Here is a 24,688-nt window from a genome sequence, read left to right on the forward strand (position 1 = left end):
GGGAAAACCCGTGGCTCTGGTATTTCATAGAAATACCAATTCTGATTTGCTTTTTTTGTGGGATGAGGAGTGGGAGATGACATGCTGGAGGGGAACTTACTACACTCATCTAGCTGGTCATTTTAGAAAGATTTCTTTAGCTTCTCCATTGTCGCATAGCCTCACTGAAAATCAAAAGTATTCATGTTTATTTGTAAAAGGTAGCTAAGCTATATATGTCTGGGTGGATGCGAATCTTGCACACTTGGGAATGTAATGCCTGTGAAGATAGCACATTTGTTGGAACTTAGATCATAAAGAAACAGATTTGGCATTAAATGCATATGTTATACATTGTAATACTGTGCTTTCTTCCCGTAGTTGTATATTGAGGTTACATTTCAGAATCGTTGCTGTTTAGCATCTCTATAATGATGGGGTTGAGTGAGAATTACATGTATTTCAAATACTGAAGATTTTGTAAAATCTGTCATAATCCAAACCTGGGACTGTTTGATTCCCGAATAACATACTGTTAATTTTACAATTTCTGTTGTAGTCCAGTATGAAAAAAGCCAGTGTTAAAATTCTGAAAAATTTTGATGAAGCGATAATTGTGGATGCTGCGAGTCTGGATCCAGAATCTTTGTATCAGCGGACATACGCAGGGTAAGTTTAACTAGTGTCTGGAATTTTTACAAGTCTACCGAATTTTGCATCTTTTATGTTTTTATTTAAAATTTAAAAATTGGGGACGCCTGGGTGGCTCAGTCGGTTGGGCATCTGTTTTCAGCTCAGGTTATGATCTCATGGTTCTGGGATCGAGTTCCACATCAGGCTCCCTGCTCAGTGGGGAGTCTGCTGCTCCCTCTCATTCTGCCGCTCCCCTGCTTGTGCTCTCTCTCTCTCAAATAAATAAGATTTAAAAAATAATAATAAAATTTAAAAATTGTTTCTAATCTATTACATACCCAGCACTTTTATATATAGTATACAGTAGACCACAGTTGAGAGTGGAGGCTCGGGAGCAACTTCCTCGGTTTTAATCTTGGCTCAGCCACTTACTGGCAAACTACTTAACTTCTCTGTCTCGGTGTTTTCATCTCCACTTCATTGGGTTGTTTAGGGGATTAAATGAGGTACATGAAAAGCATTCAAAACCATGCCGGGTATCTAGTAAACACTCCATAAATATCATTACCATCATCATTCCACCACACTAGACAAGGTTGATGAGTATCATATGTATGTGATATGTTTTAGGCTATATCTCTTCCCATATTTCATTTGGTTCATATGTTAGCTATTTCAAAGTCTCTCTTAAAATCAAAAATAAAAATAAAGTACAAAGATGCCAGCATCATTTATTACAGACTGTATAACTAATACTTGAAAATGGAATACAATTATTTCTTTGTATTTAAGGATTGGGTGTTTATTTTATCCTGTAACAAAAAGACATCAGTTCATAGCATATGCCACTTGCCAGCATTTACCACAGATCAAATCATAAAATCACTTCCTCTTTACTAAAGATGGCTTGATGAGCCCATAAACCTGTGTAAATTCTTAATTACCCTACCCCAACCGCAGTCCTGGCATCACCATGAAAAAGGGATTTCAACATGTTTAAATCAATTAGAAAAAAGTAACAGTGATACTTGGGAGACCAAGGAATCCTGGAAAGCACTCAGAAGTAAATAAAGGGCTGTTTGACTACATTGTCTTCAAAAAGCACACTACAGCTGAGTCAGTGTTGTAATCTTTAGCTCGTCTTTTAGGAAATGGTGGACAGTAAGCCTACATGATTTAATTACCAAAGATTATATTTATTAGGGAATGGTTGGTTCATTTACTTAAAACCTTACTTAAGACAGTCTGTCAGTTGCAAAATGTTTTACTTCTGTAAGTTTTTTGTGTGTGTAAAATAAATATATTTTAACAGATACTGTAGAAAATGGGTCAGAAATAGAGAAATAATGTTTAAAGATGGTTTTCAGTGTTTGTTTTAGCTTTATGGTTTTGGCATCTTCCTGAAATTTTTCTCAAGGCAGACAAATTTGTATCCATTGGTGTATTGCAACCACATGTGAAATGATGACTTACTAGGAACAATAGCCCTAAAATAAGACCCACTGTGCCCAGAATGAAATAATACATAGGCATCACAGAGTTTCTTTTTCTACTTAACTTTTAATTACAAATACATTAATCTCTTATAAAAATTAAATGGATAGATGAGGCTAATGTCCCCTTTGGTCACACACCAATGCTTATTCTCTCCCCTTCCTACTCAGGATAATCACTGTTATGTTACAGTATGTATTTTTGTTTGCTTATATTTGTGTAATTGATACCATACTTTATTCGGTATCTTGTGCTTTCATTCACAGTGAGTTTTGGAGATTTTTCTTTGTTAATCTATAAAGATTTACGTCATTTTGACTATGTTGTAGTATTCTATATATAATATTAATTATAGCTCATAACCGTGACCACTGTTTGGCCCTTTGGTATTGATGAGTATTTAAGTTGCTTGCAGTTTTTCACTGTTACATACAGAATAGCAAAAGACTTCCTTTTATTCACTTATACCAAGAAGCAGATTTTATTTTATTTTATTTTATTTATTTATTTTTTTAAAGATTTTATGTATTTGACAGAGAGAGACACAGCGAGAGAGGAAACACAAGCAGGGGGAGTGGGAGAGGGAGAAGCAGGCTTCCCGCGGAGCAGGGAGCCCAATGCGGGGCTCGATCCCAGGACACTGGGATCATGACCTGAGCCGAAGGCAGATGAAGAAGCAGATTTTAAATTTTAATAGGTCTTACCGATTTACCTTTAAAAGTATCTGTATATTTTGCATTCTTACCCCCCATTAATAAAGATACTAATTTTCCCCACATCTTTATTGACACTAAATAACCTCAGATGTTTGATTTTTTACCAATCTGGACTATACTGCTCATGAGATTAAGCTTCTTTTGGCATTTTGCTGGTTGTTCAGGTTTTTCTTTATGAATTGACTATTCGTCTCCTATTTATGTTTTTCTGTTGTATGATTTCTTAGTGACTTGTTGGAATTCTGTATGTTTTTTAATATTTATTATTGATGAGTAATATCTGTTAAATAAGATCTTTCACTGTGTTCTTTGCCTTTTAACTTTTTTATATTGTTATAGCTTTATAGCATGTTTAATTATTGTATATAATTATTCTAGCTTTATAGTACACATTTTGATTTGGGCAGGTTCCTACCTTTTTATCTCTTTTACAAAATTATCTTGGCTATTTTTATTTTATGCCTTTTCTCTTCTGTGTAAATTTTAGAATTGTGAGCTGCCTCTTCACCCATCATGTTTCATAAACCTTTTTGGGATTTTGAATGGAATTACATTGAATTAAAGATTATTTTGCTTCTTTGGGGATAGTTCTATTTGAAATAAGCCTTGCTTTGAATAACATGAGCTAGCTATACGTTGTATTTCTAGCTTCTAGATTTAGATGAGATGCTTAAGAATGGAATCTTTCTTTCCTTGTTTGCCGGGGGCGGGGGGTTCTTTCCTTAATTTAAAATTGGTTGTTAGAAATTATGTTCTTTTTGTACTTATTTAGGAAGATGACATTTGGAAGAGTAAGTGACTTGGGGCAATTCATCCGAGAATCTGAGCCTGAACCTGACGTAAAGAAATCAAAAGGTTTGTGGTGTTTTATACTCCATGTTAAGCCTTCAGTCACATTAGTCATTGACTTTAAGTGAAGGATCATTAAGGTTTAAACCGTTTATTTTATGAAGTAACTGCTTGTCTCTCACTTGTGTTTAAATCACAGCTGAGTCCAAGGGCTACATGTGGTTGTGTCTGTATACAGTCTTTCTGAACGAAAGTTCGTGAACTTGCTTAACCATTACAGAAGCACATCTTTATGAAAGAATGTTCGTCACCTTTCTATTAAAGATGATGAATACCCAGCCCAGGTTGGACTTAGCGTTTATCTTGAGACCCTTAGTTCATTAAATTTCCTCTAATTTGCTAAAAGTTATTATGAAATATTCGTGGAAAATATTAATAGGTTGAAATGCAAATCCTCTGTTTAATCAGCAGGAGAGTGCTCAGTCAACTGCAAGAGTTAAACATATACGTCTTTTTTGACAAGAACGTTATTTGTGACTGATCTCAACTTCCAAACAGTTGGTTACACAGGAAGATTTTGGAAACCAATGTGGATCCATTCACTTGGGATCTAGAAATTTTTCAGTATGATTGGATTGACAGTATTGTCTTGAGTAAAAGATACTAACTTTTGTAAGAAGAAAATACTCCAGGGGCACCTGGGTGGCTCAGTCAGTTAAGCATCTGCCTTTGGCTCAGGTCATGATCTCAGGGTCCTGGCATCAAGCCTCACGTTAGGTTCCCTGCTCAGCAGGGAGTCTGCTTCTCCCTCTTCTTCTGCCCCTCCCCCCCCCTTGTCTGCATGCACTCTTGCTCTCTCTCAAATAAATGAAATCTTTAAAAAAATTTTTTAGAGAAAAAAATGTTCTGTTTTGGTAAGTGTGTTTAAAATTAAGAGCTATTGTTAATCTTCCTATTAAATTTAGTAGGACTGCATTCCTATTATGTGTATTTTTAAATTTTTTTTTTTTTTAAGTAAACTCTACATGGGCTCACACTCACGACCCCAGGATCAGGAGTTGCATGCTCCTCTACTGACTGAGCCAGCCAGGTGCCCCATATTATGTTTATTTTTTAATGCAACTATTGTTTGAGTAATGAATCACACCACTTTATGTTGATGAACAGTCTATTTTTGGGTCAGATATACATTGACAGAGTAAGCAAAAAATGCAAAAATTGTTGAAATAATTTAGACCAAAAAAGGGCCTGTTACCTACTTCACCTTATTAGTTTATTTAAGTAATTGATTTTATTTCCTGTTTTGTCAAAGAAGTCTGAAGTACATGGTCAGGAAAGTTTAAAGACTGAAAGAAGTCTACACAGTTCATTCAGTAAATAATTTTTTAGTGCCTCTGTGCACTCATATTCACTGGGTGGGTTAGAAGATACAGGTCCTGCCATTAAGAAACTTAGAGTCTAGTAGCGTCTTTTATTGGGTAAAACATGAATAGGAGGAAGAGGTTCCTGGTAGCCTTGGAGCAGAGGAAGTGCTGGACAAGCTCTGTGGGGGATTGGCCAGGAAGGGCTCCACATCGTCCTCAGCTGGCTCTGTGAGGACAGTGACATCTCCAGTATTAAGAGAATCTCTGAGCTCATTAATTTTTTAAAAAGCTGGTCTTATTCCTCTGACATCTCATGAAGAAGTGCTGCCTCTCTAGAGTATAGGTGTGGGTGCTTGCAGGTTTGTTTTTATTTTTTAGTATATATAGGAATTAAGATATGTAGTTAGTAGCTAAAGATATACAAGAAACTTGTTTCCCCAGACACTATCTCTGCTCATTCTGTTTATTCAATCTCTTCATAATATTCATTTATTCATTCACTCTAAAATATGAGTGCCTGCTCTATCCATCTACAGTTCTAAATTCTGAGAAGAAAATGAAATTTCTAGCCCTTGTGGAGCTCACATTATAGTGGAAGAGACATTAAACAGATAAATACTCTGGGTGTGTGTGTGTGTGTGTTTATATATAAAAATATAAGAATAGTAGGGAGTTCTTTTTTTTTTTATGTTAATCACCATACATCACATCATTAGTTTTTGATGTAGTGTTCCGTGATTCATTGTTTGTGTATAACACCCAGTGCTCCATGCAGAACGTGCCCTCTTTAATACCCATCACCAGGCTAACCCATCCTCCCACCCCCCTCCCCTCCAGAACCCTCAGTTTGTTTTTCAGAGTCTGTAGTCTCTCATGCTTCATCTCCTGCTCCGATTCCCCCCCTTCATTCTTCCCCTCCTGCTATCTTCTTCTTTTTTTTTTTTTTTTAAACATATAATGTATTATTTGTTTCAGAGGTACAGATCTGTGATTCAACAGTCTTGCACAATTCACAGCGCTCACCATAGCATATACCCTCCTCAATGTCTATCACCCAGCCGCCCCATCCCTCCCACCCCCCACCACTCCAGCAACCCTCAGTTTGTTTCCTGGGATTAAGAATTCCTCCTATCAGTGAGGTCATATGATACCTGTCTTTCTCTGATTGACTTACTTCGCTCAGTATAACACTCTCCAGTTCCATCCACATTGTTGCAAATGGCAAGATTTCATTCCTTTTGATGGCTGCATAATATTCCATTGTATATATATATACCACATCTTCTTTATCCATTCATCTGTCGATGGACATCTTGGCTCTTTCCACAGTTTGGCTATTGTGGACTTTGCTGCTATAAACATCGGGGTGCACGTACCAGAATAGTAGGGAGTTCTGTTTTAAGAGTGGTTGTCAGGGGCGCCTGGATGGCTCATTTGGTTGAGCGTCTGACACTTTTTTTTTTTTTTTTTAAGATTTTTTTAATTTATTTGACAGCGAGAGAAGGAACACAAGCAGGGGGAGTGGGAGAGGGAGAACCAGGCTTCCCACGGAGCAGGGAGCCCGATGTGGGGCTCGATCCCAGGATCCCGGGATCATGCCCCAGGTCAGACCGGAGGCAGACGCCCAGCATCTGAGCCACCCGGCCACCCGGAGCGTCTGACTCTTGATTTTGACTCAGGTCATGATCTCAGGGTCGAGAGATCAAGCCCCACATCGGGCTCTGCGCCCAGTGTGGAGTCTCCTTGGGATTCTCTCTCTCCCTAAAATAAGTAAACATAAAGTCTTTAAAAGGAAAAAATAAAAGTGGTTGTCTGGAGGAGTGCCTGGGTGGCTCAGTCAGGCATCCAACTCTTGATCTCAGCTCAGGTCTCGATCTCAGGGTCGTGAGTTCAAGCCCCACGTCAGGCTCCACGCTGAACATGAAGCCTACTTAAAAAAAAAAAATGGGGGCGCCTGGGTGGCTCAGTTGGTTAAGCGACTGCCTTCGGCTCAGGTCATGATCCTGGGGTCCCGGGATCGAGTCCCGCATCGGGCTCCCTGCTCGGCAGGGGGTCTGCTTCTCCCTCTGACCCTCCCCCCTCTCATGTACTCGCTCTGTCTCATTCTCTCTCTCTCAAATAAATAAAAAATCTTTAAAAAAAAAAAAAACGTTGTCAAGAAAGGTCTCCCTAAGGAAGTTGCATTTTGAGTAGAGACCTGGGCAAAATGGGGGAGTAAGCCCTGGCAAGATCTGCAGGAAGGGGTTCTCGGCAGGAGGAACAAGAACAAGAAGCTTAAGAGTCCAGCGTGATCAGGCAGCAGCAAGACCAGTGTGGCTGAAGACAAGTGAGCAGAGGGATGAGTGGAGGAGGCGAGTAAGGTTGGGAGGGTTCTCACAGACCATGGTAGGATGTTGAAAGTGTTAGAAGTTGGAACAGGGGAGTACCAGGATGTGATTCATGTTTTAAAGGTGTGGCTTTGGCAGCTGTTTGGAAAACAGAATGTAGGGGTTAAGAGGAGAAGCAGGGAAACAACATTCTTGCCATGGTCTAAGGAAAGGATGATGATGGTGGTCGTGATTTAGGTCATGGAAGAATGGTCAGACTTGGGTTGGGTTTGAAGGTAGAGGCAACAGGATTATATATCTACCAGCAGGCTTATCCATCAAGTTACTTGCATTATTAATGTAATTGAGACATGCCTACATAAAGTAATTAATAGTAATTTCTGCAGTTTGAGTAATTGCAGCCATATATCCCAGTGCTTCCTTTAGCTGTCCAGACATGTCTTTAAGTCATGTATTTTTGTGGTACGTAAATGACCTAATACAGGAGCCAGCAGATTCGATTCATTACTCAGAAGGCCAGAGATGATGCTATATGCCAAGGATACAAATAAGAAGGTGTACTCTGAGTTTATTTGAATCTAGCTTAGTCCCTCTTCTGTGACCCTGACTTCACAAGCCTATCGTGCTAGTTATTCTGTAAAATGCCCAGTCTTCTGGATTTTCCTGGTTATACTATTCAGCTTATTCCTTTCTTACCTGTGTTTCTTGTAAACTGGGATTTGTACCTAAAATCGATTTGAGTTACACCTTTTGATTAGAATACATCATAGGTGATCTTGTATATGATATTTTTAGAAGAATATACATATATTTCCTGAAAGGATACACAAAGCTTGTAACATAGTTTAAGGCTGAGAAGAGGGAGACGCCTTCTACTTTTCATTATACCTTTTCCTCTACTTTTTGAATTTTCTTACCCTACATGCTTTACTGCTTAATTACCCAACTATCTTTTCTCCCATAGCTTTGGATCGCCTCTTTGCTGTGACCTATGAATGTTCCCTGCCTGCCTCTACAACCTTGCCTTGCACCACTCTCTGCTTCATGGACTAGGATCTAAGTAGAATCTCCTTTTTTTTTTTTTTTGAGGTCCCTTCTCTGTTAGGGCCTCTTCATTTGCTGTTCCCCCTGCCATGGCTTTCATGAGCTCTTTCTCATGGCAAGTATTCTGTTCAGAGGACTTCCCAGCCCACATGATCTCAACTCATCTGTACCACTAACATACTACTTCTTTATTTTCTTAGCACTGTCTGATATGATCTTACTCATTTATTTGCATACTTATTTATCATCTATTTCTCTTCCATGAGTATAATATCACCTCTCTGAGCAGGGATTTTGTCTATCTTACTTGGCACTGTATTCCCTGATTCTAAAATTATGCCTGCCACATGATAGGCATTAATTAACTATTTGTTGATTTAATTAATTAATCTAGAGGAATTTCTGCAGAGACCATCTAGGTAGTAAGATTATGGATCATATTTATTTAATTTAAGAAAAGTACTATTTTTTGAACTGACACAGACACTCCGTTTTCTTATCCAGATTATTATTCTGAGGATACTCACAGAACCCTATTCCCAAGCCTTCTCAGACCCCAAGTAAACGGAGATTTCTTAGCAACCTCTATGGACACTACCTCCTTATTCTGCAAAGGAAGCAGTTGAAGATCCGGGAAATTATAATTTGTTAGGGATCACAGAGCAGATTAATAGCAATCTCGGGGCTTTGGCTCAGAATACTGTTGTGACAATTCAGCTCTGCTTCTTCTCCTCCCTTGCTGAGGATAGCTGCAAGAATGTTCATCATTTACTAGCCTATAGTTTGAGTTTGGGTTTTGAAATACTGATAGAGCACAGAGGAAAAGGTTGAGTTTTGAGACTATATCTCAGAGGCTTCTGAGAGTATGAGAACTTCGCTTTCGGGGCAAGCAAAGTAATTTTAAAATTTACATTCAGGGGTGCCTGGGTGGCTCAGTTGGTTAAGCATCCAACTCTTGATTTCGGCTCAGGCCATGATCTCAGGGTCATGAGATCAAGCCCCGGGTCTGGCTCCATGCTCAGCTGGGAGTCTGCTAGAGATTCTCTCTCTCCCTCTCCCCCCTACCCCCTGCTCTTGTGCATGTGCACACATACTCTTGCTCTCTAAAATAAATCTTTTCAAAAAAAAAAAGTTGCATTCTAATCCTTTAGGAGAAAGTATAACAAGGAATTGTAAAAGATGTCGTGAGCATGTGTAGTGGCTAGTCTTAGTGCTTGGATACAGTGGTGGGAGATGAAATTGCACTTACGTTGTGAAAGCCCTGGCGTGTTGTAGTAAGAAGCCTGGGTTCCTGTCGTGTAAGTATCAGGGATTCCTTTTAGGTTTTATTTATTGACAGAGAGACAGCAAGAGAGGGAACACAGCAGGGGGAGTGGGAGAGGGAGAAGCAGGCCTCCTGCGGAGCAGGGAGCCCAATGAAGGGCTTGATCCCAGGACCCTGGGATCATGACCTGAGCCAAAGGCAGACGCTTAACGACTGAGCCACCCAGGCGCCCCAGGGATTCTTTTTCTTCTTCCTTTTTTTTTTTTTAAGATTATTTATTTATTTATTGAGACAGAACCTGCAAGTGAGAGCATGGGGGGGAGGGGCGGAGGCAGAGGCGGAGAGGGAGAAGCAGGCTTCCTGCTGAGCAGGGAGCCCCCATGCAGGGCTCCATCCCGGTACCCTGGGATCATGACCTGATCCGAAGGCAGATGCTTCACCTACTGAGCCACCCAGGCGCCCCTAGATTTTATTTTTAAATAATCTTTACACCCAACGTGGGGCTCAAGCTTACAGCCCAGAGATCAAGAATCACACACTCCACCCACTGAGCCAGCCAGGTGCCCCCCAGCATTAGCAGAGTACTAACTAGATGCATTTTTCTGGCAGTGGGTACAGGAATGAATTGGTATCAGAGAAACCAGTCAGGTAGTAGAATTAGCTAGTAATGTAGATTGAAGAAGAGGATTTGAAAGTAGGTAGTGCTAGCAGGAATTAGGTCAGATTTCTAAGACTTGGAAAGGGCAATTCAAGAGATTGCATTCAAGGTGGAATTTGGTGACAGATTTCATATAAAGAGTAAATGAAGAAGGTGGATTGAGTGGTTTTTTTTTTTTTAAAGATTTTATTTATTTATCAATCAGAGAGAGAGAGGCAGGCAGAGGGAGAAGCAGGCCGATGTGGCACTCGATCCCAGGACCCTGGAATCATGACCTGAGCCGAAGGCAGAGGCTTAACCGACTGAGCCACCCAGGTGTCCCGGTGGATTGAGTTTTTTAACATGGGTTCTCTGGGTGAAAATTTATGATGTGAATTTTTAATAAAGGATTAAATTAATTTCTGAGATATAGAGGATATAAGAAAAAAGAGTAGGTAGGAAACAGACGAGCTCAGTTTGGATCACATTAAGTTTGAGACACCTTAGGATAATTTGTAAGTATGAATTTAACACCCAAGGACAAGTTTTTTGATTATTTACATTTGGAAGGAAGTTAAAGTCACAGGAGGGGATGAGATACCCCAAAGAATATATGTTGAAGGAGAAAAGAAGGCTGGGGAATGGGGTCCTGGAGAAGTTCTCTGTTAAAGGAGGAAGGAATGCACAGAAAGGAGTCAAACATGTAGGTATTAAAAAGAAAAGGAGAGAGAGTGTTAAGCAAGTAGGAGACTGTCAACAGTGTGACTCTTTGGGTGAGCCTGAAGAGGAAGCAGCAAGTGGGCAATTCAACAGCCATTTGCAACTTTAGGCGGAACATGTAATGTTGTGGCCCCTGTTGACTGCTTGGCCATAAAGTATAACTAGACCAGTATTCAGACTTTTAGCTAATACTGAAAATTAGGGAATGGATCCAGGTTTTGTACTTCTCATGAATGCTATTTTTACTTCTAATCCAGCCATTGAATTAATAAGGACCTTGCCTAAGAAATAATCTACCAACCATTTGATTTAAAGCAGAGTTAGGACAGGAGCCTATTTGTGTTAATGAAAGGATAAGCTGTGTATTTCCTTCATGGAAAAAGTGACTAGCCTATGTCCTGGTGATTCCTCAGCACCTGAGTACAGATGTGGATAGGTTTTTGCATATCTCCTAGGAGAGTGAGGTGTGCCATGGCTCAGACACACATGGCTATTTAAAACTCTGCTCTTACCCAGCTAATTTATACAGACCAGAGATTGAGCATTAACAGTGTAATCTCTACTGGAAGCCCCTTTGTATAGGAGCTGGTCTGAAAAGTTTGGATATATAGCAAATAGATTGATATCTCCTGATGTATTGCTAGATTCTTACCTAAGACCAAATGCTGGTCACAGTTTTCTTTTGCTCGCTTAATGTTTGCTGAAAATCTAACACTAGATGATAGAGGAGAATAAAAGAAAGAAAAGTCCAGAACTCTGAAACAGCTTTTCGGTCTTTTGAACCATGGTGTTTGCAAGTTAAATACTTGTTAATGGAGATAATCAGTTTTGATTAATGGTAATATTCCTTAATGTTTTAGATGAGATTGTACAAAAAAAGAATATCCATTTCTGAAGTAGCTTTTGAATGAGAGCACTTTTTAAATGTAAAATTGTGCAAGAAATCTACATTCAGTTTTGGTTTTGTTTACTAGGATTCATGTTCTCACAAGCTATGAAGAAATGGGTGCAAGGAAATACTGACGAGGTAAAGTCTACTTTTAGTGTAAAGAAATTCCTGTTTATAAGTGGCACCTTGTGTAAGTAAGGTTTCAAGTTTTCTCTTTCTTTAGTTCCCATGTTTAAGTGGTGTGGCACATTGCTCTTTTATCCAGGATGTAACAAGAAAGGGCAGGCCCTATTTAGCATCTAACAGTTGCCTCATGGGGCAGTGCAGGATCTTTAGTTCAGAACTCTGGCCACTGAAAAATATCCATGCCTTCAAGTTTTCATCAACCAGCAGGCATCAGTAGAAACAAAAAGCTCAAATGTTTCCTTCCTCACTGTCAGTTTTCAGAAGAGGCTTGGTTTTTGACTAGTTAGTTAAGTACATTGAGAGATGTGAGTGGAAAAAGAAAACTTTTTGTTTTGATCATCTAACATGAAAATAGTCATGATGTTGGGTACCCAGTAGCTGACCCTAGAAGACAGTGCATGAACAGCATGTTAATGTAGTGTAGCCAGAAGGTGGTCCAGGTCCGTTCATACATGGAATGTGCTTCTTATCCAAAGAAGTAGACATGATATGCATATATAGTTGTGTTAGAGCACTGATAATATAAGTCTTGATTTTTCTAATGAATAACCATTATCAACAGTTGAATTGGGGGTTTTTTTTGTTTTGTTTTAGGCCCAAGAAGAGCTAGCTTGGAAGATTGCTAAAATGATAGTCAGTGATGTTATGCAACAGGCACAATATGATCAACCTTTAGAGAAGTCTACAAAGGTAAGGATGACTTGTATTCTGATCTAGCTTGCATAAAACTGAGAAGAATTACATTCCAGATATATAAAAATTAAAAAGGACATAAGGGACATTCCTCTGCCTTTGAAGGATTAGCTGCTCTAGAAACTGACCTCTCATCATGAACAACTAAGTAACTAACAAACTAAATGAAACAACTGTTTCCAGATAATGGGCAACAGGCAGTAGAAGTCTGTAATCCTTGAAAGAAGGGTAACATTGACACTATCCCTAGCTCACTGCCTAGAAGCAGTTTTCAAAGTGCAGGGAGGGGAGAGCCTAACAGAGTTCATAGTGTTGCTGAATTAAGGAGTCAGAAATCAAAGTTTGGATAGCCCAAGGTATCTAGAAGTCAGAGCAGGATACCAGAAAAGGAGCTTCACAGAAAGAAAGCTCTAGAGTTTATCTCCTTATGGAGGTCCCTTGAAGTCCTTGGCCAAATACTGATCTATACATGTATTGGGTGAAAATGCCCATGGGGAGGGAAAAAAGTACCAGAAATTAGTAGGCTGAGCAATTCCTGAAACATGGGGTTAGGAATAGGTCACATCCCTACTGACCAGTGTGGAATAGATCTTGTACAAAACATTGGGTAGTGTCCTCAGAAACATTATGCCTTACCACTGGAGCTAAATTAGCCCTAGAGTAAAGCACCTTAACCAAGCTTAAAAGCAACTTTTGGAAAGGATCAGACTGCTCTTTAAGTAACAACTGCATGTCAGAACAAAGGCCAACCCTCTTTAAAGGAACACAATGAAGTTCAGCACTCAACAGTATAAAAATAACAGTGTCTGCCATCCACTGTATTACTGGGTATGCAAGGAAGCAGAAAAACTTAACCCACAATCAGGAGAAAACGCCATCTATAGAAACCACACCCTAAAAAAAATACTGAATACAAAAGAACTCAAGAAAAGGGGGGAAAAGAGAAGAAGGAATCCTGTGGGACAAATGAAAGACAAATAGCCAGATAGTAGGTTTAAATGAAATCATATTAATTGCCACATTAAATATAAATGGTCTAAATAGTCTAGTTAAAAACAGATTGATTAGATACTTAATGGCAGAACCTCCTTAGTTGCTATCTGTAAGAAGCCCACTTTAAATATAAAGACATAGGCTAAAAGTAAAAGAATGGGAAAGATATACCATGCAGACATAATCAAAGTAATTTGGACTGCCTGTATTACAAGTCAGAGTTCACTTCAAAACAAGGAATATTACCAGGCAAAAAGGACATTTTATATGAAAGGTCAGTTCATCAAGAAGACATCAAGAATCCTAAATGTGTATGCATCCAATAACAGCTTGAAAACGCACAAAGCAAAAACTGATAGAACTATAAGGAAAATACACAAATCCATAATGACTGTTGAAGATTTCAACAGCCCTGTCTCAGTAATGGATTCAACAACAATGTCAACCAACTTGACCTAAGAGACATTTATAGAACAGTGCATTCAGCAGCAGCAGAGTACATATTCTTTTGGCCTACACATAGAACACTTACCAAGATATACCATATTCTGGGCCATAAAACAAGTTTCAATAAATTACAAGGATTGAGGGGCGCCTGGGTGGCTCAGTCGTTAAGCGTCTGCCTTCGGCTCAGGTCATGATCCCAGGGTCCTGGGATCGAGTCCAGCATCGGGCTCCCTGCTCGGCGGGAAGCCTGCTTCTCCCTCTCCCACTCCCCCTGCTTGTGTTCCTGCTCTCATTATCTCTCTCTCTGTCAAATAAATAAAATCTTTAAAAAATTAAATAAATAAATAAATTTATAAGGATTGAAATCATACAGTCTGTTTTCTCACCACAAAGGAATTAAACAAGAAGTCAATTACAGAAGGATATGTGGAAAATCTTCCAAGTATTTGGAAATTAAACAGCATACTTCTTAGTCTTCCATTGGTCAATGAAGAAATCAAAATGGAAGTTAGAAAATACTTTGGACTGAATTAAAATGAAAATACAACAGTATTTGTGGAATACTGCTAAAGCAGTCCTTAGAAGGAAATTTATAGCATTAAATGTTTATATTAAATAGACAAAAAAAAAGTTTTCAGTCGTCTATCTTAAACTAGGAAATGAGTAAATTAAATTCAAAGAAAGAAGGAAATATTAAAGATAAAATTCAATATCTGGAGTACTTGGGGCTTATTCAGTTAAGCATCCGACTCTTGATCTCAGGGTCATGAGTTCAAGCCCTATGTTGGGCTTTTAAAAAAAGTGTGAATATCAATTACATAGATAATAGAGAAAAGTCAAAATCTGGCTCTTTAAAAAGACCAATTAAATTGATAAACCTCTAACAAAACTAACTGGGGGCGGGGGGAGGCAGGGGAAAAGAGATCAGATGAATTACCAATACCGGGATTGAAAGAGGGGACATCACTACAGATCCTCTCTTCAAGCCAGACATTCCCAGTTTCCTCAGCAGTTTTTTTTTTTTTTTTTTTAAGATTTTTATTTATTTATTTGACAGAGAGAGACACAGCAAGAGAGGAAACATAAGCAGGGGGAGTGGGAGAGGGAGAAGCAGGCTCCCCGCGGAGCAGGGAGCCCGATGCGGCGCTCGATCCCAGGACCCTGGGACCATGACCTGAGCCAAAGGCAGACACTTAATGACTGAGCCACCCAGGCGCCCCCTCAGCAGTTTTAACTTTCTCTAACTCATGTTCCTTATGAAGGCATTAAACTACTCTTATTTACATTAGCAAAAATTGGGAATCAGAATTAAATACGTTCAGATGACATCCCACATAACCCACAGTAGTTCAGAGGGCTTGCATTTAGATTGAGGCCCAGCATCCCCCTTTCTTTGCCAACTGTTACTCTGAGAACTGTCATTACCAGAACTTGGTTTAATTTTGAACTTAACACTGAGCTGATTCACACCAAAGTTCTGTTCACTTGTGCAGATTCTATCCTCTTTTCTGTGTAAGGGTGATAATTTTTATCTATAATTATCTTCACTGGCTCAGGCAAACCTAAAATGGCAAAGAGCAAGATAAAGGTGTATGAGTTTGTGATTCCCCATTATCTTTGAGGAGCAAATGTTTAACGATACAAAAATGTCCCTTTAGGCACCATTTTAGAAAGCAAATATTTAAAATTAAGGCTTGGGCACCTGGGTGGCTCAGATGGTTAAGCGTCTGCCTTCGACCCAAGTCATGATCTCCAGGTCCTGGGATCGAGCCCCGTATCGGGCTCCCTGCTCAGCAGGGAGTCTGCTTCTCCCTCTCCCTCTGCCTCTCCCCACTGCTCCTACTCTCTCTCTTTCTCTCTGTATCTCTCTGTCTCAAATGAATAAATAAAAAATTCTTAAAAAAAAAATTAAAACAATAAAATTAAGGCTTTTCATTGTTCAGATTTTATTACCATGTGCTTTTTATTTTTAGGATATACAGATATATTTTGCTGTATTTTGTTTTTTAAGCTTGCTAGCCCTTCTCTTTGGCTGGCTAAGATCTCTGTCCTGCCCATCCTCAGGGATCCGCTGCATATTGGTATGGAAAAAGTGCTAGGCTAAACAGAACTTGTTCATCCCACTTTATTTAATGCACATATGTGACCTTTTGCAAGTTACTTTCCTTTTCCAAGTCTTATTTCCTCATCAGTAGATCGGAGAAATTGGACAGGATAGTCTCATAAGATCCCCTTCTGATTCTCATTCCATGATTATATATGAACGTAAGACATCCTATTTCCATGAAAGAATACCCAGCCTGTCTAGCCCATGTTGAAGCCTCTCTGCTTTGAATGTCCTACTTTACGCTTGTCTATAAAATGTACTTGGGCATTTAACATAAACTACCTCACAGCATTTCTGAATTGTTTCATGTGTATAGGTCCCAAGGACCTTGTTTCCTGGGATGTTTGTTTCCTCCCCAGTGCTGTGAATAAAGGGGTCTCCGCCTCAGGAACCTGGTGTGAGGTGGCTAGAAATCCGAGTTCTTTTTTTCTTTCTAAAGGTATTGGAGTATTTTGTATTATGGCTCTCCTGATTTAATGAATCCCCTGTGGATTGTCATTTAAGTTGTTTTGGGTTTTTCCCTGTTACAAACAATACTTGAATGAATGTGTGCGTGTATAATTCTATGCTCCATGGTTAATTCCTAGAAACAGAATTATTCTATCAAAGAGTAGCTATTTTGTTCTAATATCTGTTGCCAAAAGGGAAAGATAAAAGCAGATCTGGGTGCCAGTCGTCATTGCGTAACCTTAGGGTGAGTTGGTTGACCTTTTTAAGCTTCTGTTCATTCATATGTAAATGAAGATAATTCTAGCGTTTTACCTCATTATTGTAGTCAGATCCTGGCTGTCATAAGTGCTGGTATGTAGTAAACACTAAGTGTTGGTTCCCTTCTTAATCTGTAATGATAATATGTCACTGGTTATAAAAATGTGCCTTACCTTTTTCTTTTTCTTTTTCTTTTTTTCAGCTATGACTCAAGACCTGAGATAAAGGAAATCTGCTTTTGAAAAATAAGAGAACTTTTTTCCTTTGGTTGGATTCTTCAACACAGCCAATGAAAACAAAGCACTGTATTTCTTTTCACTGATATATCACTGTTGTTCCCAAGAAAGAATGGCAGACAATCCTAGACTTCCATCATAAGCAGAGTGACATGTAGACATATTTGCTGCACATGATGTTCACACAGTGAAAGTCATAAAGAGACAAAGTGGTATTGTTTACATTACTAGAAAATTAATAGCTTTCCAATGGCAATAACCCATTTTGAAAGAGTTTTAGTCCACTGGAATAGACAGGGACCACATACTGTGGGAGGTAGGTGAGCGTAGAGCTGATATTTGATGCACATTCTGTAGCAGTGGCCCAGCCCTACAAGTATCCTAAAGCAGGTACCAGAAGTGCTTTGCTTTGGCCTCCTAAACACACAGGTGAGTCAGCCCCTCCGAGAGCCAGGCAGCTCAGAGCGGCGGTACGGTGCTAGTGGGTTGTTCTCCTTCAGCAGAACGGGGCGAGGGCTCCCTGGCAGTCTTCCTTCACAGAGGCATTAATGTGGAAGGAAGCTAGCCGACAGGTCAAGTCTCTGTGACATTGTCCTTCCCTTTGGTGACAGTATGCAATTTTCACATTTTAATTGCTCCTGAGATGCAATATACTGAAAACCAGTCTCCCCTGCTTAACAAAAAGATGAGTCTCCTTTATATTGAGCGTGAAGACTTGCCCTTCTGGAATACTCTGCTCCAAGTTACTTAACTTTTCCTTCAGAGTACATGTGGAAAAGAAGGAAGAGTAACAATCACTCCAGTTTCCCCCTGTGATATCTTGGACAAATGTTTATACCTAGATTGTATGGTTTTTGTTTTGTTTTTTCTTTTTTTTCTTTTTTTTTTTTTTTTTTTTAAGATTGGCAAGCAAGCGTTGGGGTGGGAGGAGGCAGGAAAAACACTCAACCTTGACCGCCTCTCCTTTCTTTGCTATGAGCTGGGAAGTGTGCAGCTGGTGGCCTTTTTGCATTCTGTCTTCAGGAGAGTAGGAGACTCCCTCACTGCACTCCCACTCGGTCAGCTAGTGGGCGCGGGCCTCGCTGCCATGAGCAGGGCCACCCCGCCGGCAAGCACAGTCCACCGGCCAGGCGAGGCCGATGCTTCTTCACTGCACGTGACTGAGGGGGAAGAACGTTCTCTTAGGTGTTACTGCTTTTGCTCAGACTTTGCAAAAAAAAAAAAAAAGAGAAGATCTATATATATATATATATATATAAATATATAATTATTAATCACCTCTGTCCTTGAGAAAGTCTTGAATGAATAGAGAATTTATTTCATTGCAATATGTGATTGTATAGAGGCTCACTGTTTCATCAACAGAAGAAGCAAAAAGGCTGTGTATAAGTTTTTGGTACTATGTACCACCTCTGTTATTCTTCTAAAGCGAAGTATTCATGTACTTAAACCATATTCTATTTAATTGTGTTTGATTTTAAAAATATATATATATGAGAATTATATTTAAAATTGTGTCAACTTTCTGCTTTCAGGGCACTTACAGTCCTCTACTGAAATGTGTTGATTCTTCCATATATGTCCATTTGCTTTACAAAAACCCAGACATGAGCCACTCCTGGACTTAGCCTTGTGTTTGGAGTGTACGGCATAGACCTGAGGTTTTATGAGGTGTATTTGCTGTGATTGATGCATTTTGTTCTTTTAACAAAATATTTCCATCCTTTCACTTTGCTTCAACCTTTAAGTAACAGAAAAGCAATATAAAGGTCATAGAATAAAATGTGGTTTTGGGTGACTCTTGCTGCCTGAGCATGTTTTGCAATAACAATTTCTGTAAGACTCTAGGCTGTTTAAACTCGTGCTTTCAGTTAATACGTAGTAATTTCTTTGTATACGTTTTGTGCTTCTGAGCTAGATATGTCCGTAGTCGTAAGGTTCTTATAAAGAGAAGAATAGCAAGTTGGAGACTTGGTTACTTTCTTCTGCCCCACCTGCTGTGGGACACAGAAGCAGATTGTGGCCTGCAGTTATTAGCCGAATTTAATATTTGATCAGAAGTATGATCCTTCTACTTACATTAAAATTGGAATTGGATTCAGCCTGACTTTGAGCACCACTGAGTTCCAGGCTCTATGCAGTGCGCCCACAAAATATGAGGCCTCGGCAGGATTTTCATAGGCTCGAGGAATCCGTTGAGCATCCGTTTTTACCATGTTGCTGATCTCAACGCAAACTGTTGGAAAAGATGTTAGTGCAAAAGGGGTACCGTTTGTAACTTGCCATGTCTTCACTCCTGTAAGATTTGAGGAAAGTAAAAAGCAAATGTCAGCCAAGTCCAGCGAAGAGCAATAAAACAGGGAGCAACTTTTTGTAACTTTTTCAACTTGGGTTTTTCAGTATTTGGTAGAGCTTTATGTAAGGTAAGTAATGCACATTTCTGGAGCTGTGATAAGTTCGGTAGGAATTTGGAGGGAAAGTCACTCTGAATTGTAGACAATTACAGATGACTTTGTTTTAAGTACTCGTAACTAAGCACCTGCTGAAGCAGCTGACCTCTCTCTCTCTGCTGATACTGTTTGGGGGTACCCGCCTGACTCACACTGACCCTGCCCTCATTCCTACAAAATCAGTCTGAAGTGACTTTTTATGACATGCAACCAAAAGGACCTTGACGAAAGTACTACCAGACTGTTGTAATTAACTCATGATCATGCATCCTTAGCATGTTTGCAAAATACCCCTACATTCGGGAGAATTTTTCTTTAGCAAACCTTTGGTCATCTTGTAAATTCTCTCAAAATGGAATCCTCAACTAATGGAGCTAAAAGACACTCCCTCATTTTTATAGTGAGGAGTTACTCAGGCCCAGGAAAAGGGTAGGTCTTTAGCCTGCTGTGGGGATAGTCATCGTTAGAACTCAGGCCTTCTGGACCAGGGCCTTTTCATGCTTCCCAACATCCTTCCAAAGGATAAACACCATCCCCGCTTTTAGCAACTATAATAAACCCAGAAATAGAGGGCATTTCTATCAATGAGTAACTGATAATCTTCAAATGATGGAGGGCAGTGATTACTACAAAATAGGTACCTGCTGACCACTTCTGTGGACTAGGCAAGACTTCTGTCCTTTGGCTGGAACCGTAAGTGGGAATAAATCTCAGCGAAACCCTCAAGGTTCCGAACTTAGGAGACCCACACTAATAATTACCTCATGAGGCCCCTCATAGATAAGCATTGTGGGCACTTAATAGGCCTCTCTGCTTAGGCAGGGTTGGGAATGGCTGGGAGTAAGAAGTATGGTATCCTGTGGGTTTGGGACAGGTGGAAATGGCCATGGTGTAGCGAGTGTTGGAGGAATCCATATGAGCAAAAGCCAGACCTTCATGCTTAGGGAGGAGGAAGTTCATCTGCTTGCCTGTCACACAGGGTAGTGAGTATTTCTGCCTTAGTAACTTAATGCGACCAAATTATTTCCTCCGTATGTTCCCCTCAAACCGCCTGCTCTGGGACAATGAGGGTGTCCGAATTCACCTGGAATAATTAAGCCCCTTGCCCAAGGGTGGTAGTGCCCCCACCCCCCCACCCCCTCACCCCCAGGCACCGCCGAGACGCCTACACCACTGCTCCTTGGTTGTAACCTGTGTTCATGAGCACAGGCCGGGGCAGCTGGGCCCTCTGGGCCTGTGGTGGGCGCGCAAGGTGCCTAGAAAAAGTGGGCTTAAGTTCAGCTCAGAGAAAGCTGGGAATTGCCAAGGAGCAGATAGGATTGTGGTGACCGGCATCTCCCCTGACTTCAGGTATCTTGAGTCCCCCATCTTGAATGTGTCTTCAGGCTCACCCCCTAGATGATCCCCGGCTGGCCTCTGCCTAGTCACAGTAAGAGTCCTGCCCACCATGCAACTCGTGGAAAGGCCCTAGCCAAACAGCACCATGGGCCTCCACACTGCGTAGCTCTGGTGCTCCCCAGAACCCAGTGCACTCCACCCACACCTTCGGTTCCCTCCTCTTAACAGAGAGCAACCTTTTGTTCCTTCTAATGACAGAGCCACCGGTTTAGCAAATGTTTGCCCATTCCAAAGTATTTTAATGTCTACCAAGTGCCGGGCTCTGTTTACAGTGCAGGGACACGGGAAATAAGACAAACTTCTGGGCCACCTGGAGCTTCCATTCTACTGAGGAGGAGATAGAAGCTGGAGCTCCATCTATGATTGCTGGTATTTTTGGACTCAAGATAGCCTTTTGAGCCTATGATTTAACACCCCTTCCTTATAGAGCCCTGCAGGGGGTCACTAGGCTTTCCTGACCCGTAAAAGAGACCCACAGGGTAGAAGAGGCCTAAGGAGGGGTCGCTCTTCCGAGAGCACCCACCCCTCGAGGACTGGCTGCCCCGCCATTCCATTTACTCCCTGCAAAACGAGAACACTCAGGTGTTGAGCACCTGGCTGACGACAAGGGGCGGCACCTGATGTCTGAGGCCATCAAGCAAGTCTCTCGGAGTGGGGTAGGCTAAGAGGAGGCCAAAGGCTCAGTCTCAGCCCCCTGGGGGCTCTCTGCAGAACTTGGGGAAATGTGAATTCTCAGAAACGAGAAGGCTAGTAGTGTAAAATTACTACCTGCACGTGAGACAAAATCCCAGCCTTGGAAGAAGCTAGCTAGCGACTGAGCTGATTCCATGAGGTGATCAGCTCTTTCTGAGTTCTGCTTTCATGATAATGACAACAAGCAGCAGAACTGAGTACTTAACACGGTGCCAGGCACTGGAAAGGTAAGTACCTACTCTTCCCCTCGTATGAGGCAGGCTGAGGCTCCAGAGGCCAAGGAAGCCAATCCAGGCAGTGAACCTACTCTTTCCCACCACCCTGCTCTGTCGTAAGTCGCCTTCGGCTCTTCTCTCATTGTGCTGCTTGTTGGTACTCATTAAAGACTAGTGGAGCAGATGCTGAAGGTTTCCAGAAAAGGGGACCGTGGCTTTAAAACATTCCATCCATTGCTTTAAAGCAGCAGTTCTTAAACTTTCACATGCATCAGGATCCCCTGGAGAAACTTGTTAAACCATGGATTTCTGGGCCTAACCCCGGTTCCGATTTGATCGGTCTGGGGTAAGGGCTGAGAATTAGCATTTTTAACACATTTCCTGGTGATGCTACTGCTGCTTTTGAGACCAGACCAGAGAATCAGAGACCAGACTTTTGAGAATCACTGCCTTCCAATTGTTCCTGCAAATTGGGAACTGAGTATTTTCATTCCCTTTTATTGGAAATGCCCATGCTACACAGAAATGGAATTTGAGGCTTATTACTCGTGAGTCACCAAAACAAGCACACGTATCCTTTATTAGTATTCAGATGTTAACGCCAAAACAAACACCCAAACGCCACCCCACTGTCTCAGTCACTGAGCAGGTCTGAGACCATCGAGGCAAGTGTCTCCTGCTGGGGTAAGGCTTAGAAGAAGCCACAGTCTAGTCTCAGCCCCACGGTCTCCTCCCCACTTTCTGCCCACCCTATGCCCCGTGCCTTTGCCGGGCAGTGCTCCTGACATGTTCTTCCAGGGCTGAGACTTTGGGCTGTTGGGATCACACCCAAGGCCCCAGTGGAATCTTGGGTGCAATCCCTGTCTGGTCCACTTCCTTCAAGTGTGTCCCCCAGCTCCTTGATGCCAACTGCCCTCTAAGGTCTTGACCATGCCTTTCCTGACCCGTCTCCCTTACTGTCCTTCTTTTTAAGTCCCTCCCATAGGACACTGGTACCTTGTTCTTCCTTTCTGCCCCTCTTCATCTCCCTCCTCCCCGTTTCTTCCTTCAGCACATGTTTCCTGGGGACTTGTTATATGCCTCTTCTAGTTACTGGGGGTACAGCAGTCCTCAGAACACATATTGCCTATCCTCCTTGCAGTCTAGAAAACAATGACTATGCGTGCGATGAGTGTTATGGGAGAGCACGAGAAACCGTTGGGGGCAGTCTAGGTGGACCCCTCTTTGTGATTCACAGACTTCCTGATCATCTCAGTCTTCCTCCAGAGCGTGTCCATTCTGCATGTATCTCTTACCTCAAGATACCCTTTCTTCCCAGTCCCGACACTCCCCCTTCCCCCCGCAACTGGACCAGGACTCCATATTGGTATATTGGCATGACTGCCCACTGCTGGCCAGTGCTGTTTCCATATCCTTGCTCCACATCCTCCGTTGCCACGTCGGGAGGCTGCCCCTACCCGGCTCCAGGACACGCCCAGCTATCTTTTGCCAAGTCCTTGATGCATCACTGCTTCATTCCCACCCCAAGACACTTGACTGTCCATCATGATGATCCACCCGGCAACCCAACTTAGAGCTCTTTGTCATTCTTCGTTCTCAAGAACGTATTTTACTCTTCAGTCTCACCCGTAACTAGGTCTTGTCATCTCCTGCAACAGCTCTACTACCTCTGCTTGGTCTCTCCTCACATTTTAGCCCACCATAACCACAAACGATGCAAGAAATGTTATAGACTCCTAGTGGAATGGGTGAAAAGAGAGGTGGGAAGAACCTTCGTAATCATTCCAGGAGTGTGCCCTCACTATTACAAGAGTTCGGTTTTGTAAACCAGCCTTTCAAAGAGCAACTTCAAAAGCAATAAGTGAATACTTTTGTTGTAAGGATTATAAACTTGCACCTACATGATAAGTTGAGGGTGGGGGGAGAACTGTCCTAACGTGGTGACTTGGATCAAACTTTCCAATGACAGTGTCAGACAAGTATTTTTAAATGCTGCATCTCAGACAACTTAGATGCAATTGAAGGATATATATTTGAAGAAAGTGGCTCTGGATATGATGAAGACATTGATGTCCAAGATGCATGTAGAGACTTTGAATAAAATTGTTACTTGACATGTAAGAATGGGGGGGGAAGCATATTTTGTATTAATGTATTATTGTATATAATGTTATTTTAAATATGCATGTGTAACTAAATAAATTAAATATTATAATTCGACATCTGACTAGTTCATCAACGTTCCTAAGAGTTTAAATTTATCTGGATTGATCCCTTAATTTTTAAAAATGTTTTCATTAGGAAAATAGGGATTTGCCTTAAATACAAGGTCACCTATATCATTAATGAACTCCCTGTTGCTGCTGAATAAATTCCAAGTTCCTTATGTAGCATTTAACACCCTGACTGATCTAGCTGCCTTGATCTTGGAACACTAGACTTTAAGCCATACTTCTTTGCACCCTTTCTTCAGTGGGCTTTCACGCCTCTGAGCCTGTGCCTTTGCTCAAGCAATGCCTACAGTTTAAAATGTCCTCCCCCACACCCTGCCTAAAGAAGTCCTTCTCGCCTCTAAAAGCTGGCTCACTTCCTCCTCTGCCTCTTATTCCAAAAACCTTCCCTGGTGCCCAGTCTGTCTGAGTTCCCTGGAGCACGTTCTCACACATCTTCCAATATGATGTCATGGAGGGTTGGTTCTGGGCCGGT

At 41.1% G+C, this 24,688-nt stretch overlaps 1 protein-coding gene across 3 annotated transcripts in view; it reads left to right on the forward strand.

Moving 5' to 3' along the window:
* AKAP10 (A-kinase anchoring protein 10) overlaps positions 1-24,202 on the forward strand; it is a 98,155-nt gene extending 73,953 nt beyond the window's left edge. For 2 of the 3 annotated variants that reach the window (XM_045889772.3, XM_064583213.1), the window contains exons 11-15: positions 539-648; positions 3,595-3,677; positions 11,942-11,994; positions 12,637-12,732; positions 17,193-24,202. In XM_045889772.3, the coding sequence (XP_045745728.1) occupies positions 539-648; positions 3,595-3,677; positions 11,942-11,994; positions 12,637-12,732; positions 17,193-17,198 (348 nt within the window). In that variant the 3' untranslated portion in view covers positions 17,199-24,202. The remainder of the gene's footprint in view (positions 1-538; positions 649-3,594; positions 3,678-11,941; positions 11,995-12,636; positions 12,733-17,192) is intronic. The other variant, XR_010408682.1, reaches the window with a different exon arrangement.
* The last annotated feature ends 486 nt before the right edge of the window (positions 24,203-24,688 follow it).

Source organism: Mirounga angustirostris, unplaced genomic scaffold, assembly GCF_029215605.1.
Source record: "Mirounga angustirostris isolate CCGP_5_RB_7025 unplaced genomic scaffold, mMirAng1.0.hap1 SCAF_17, whole genome shotgun sequence".
NCBI classification, from domain to species: Eukaryota; Metazoa; Chordata; class Mammalia; order Carnivora; family Phocidae; genus Mirounga; species Mirounga angustirostris.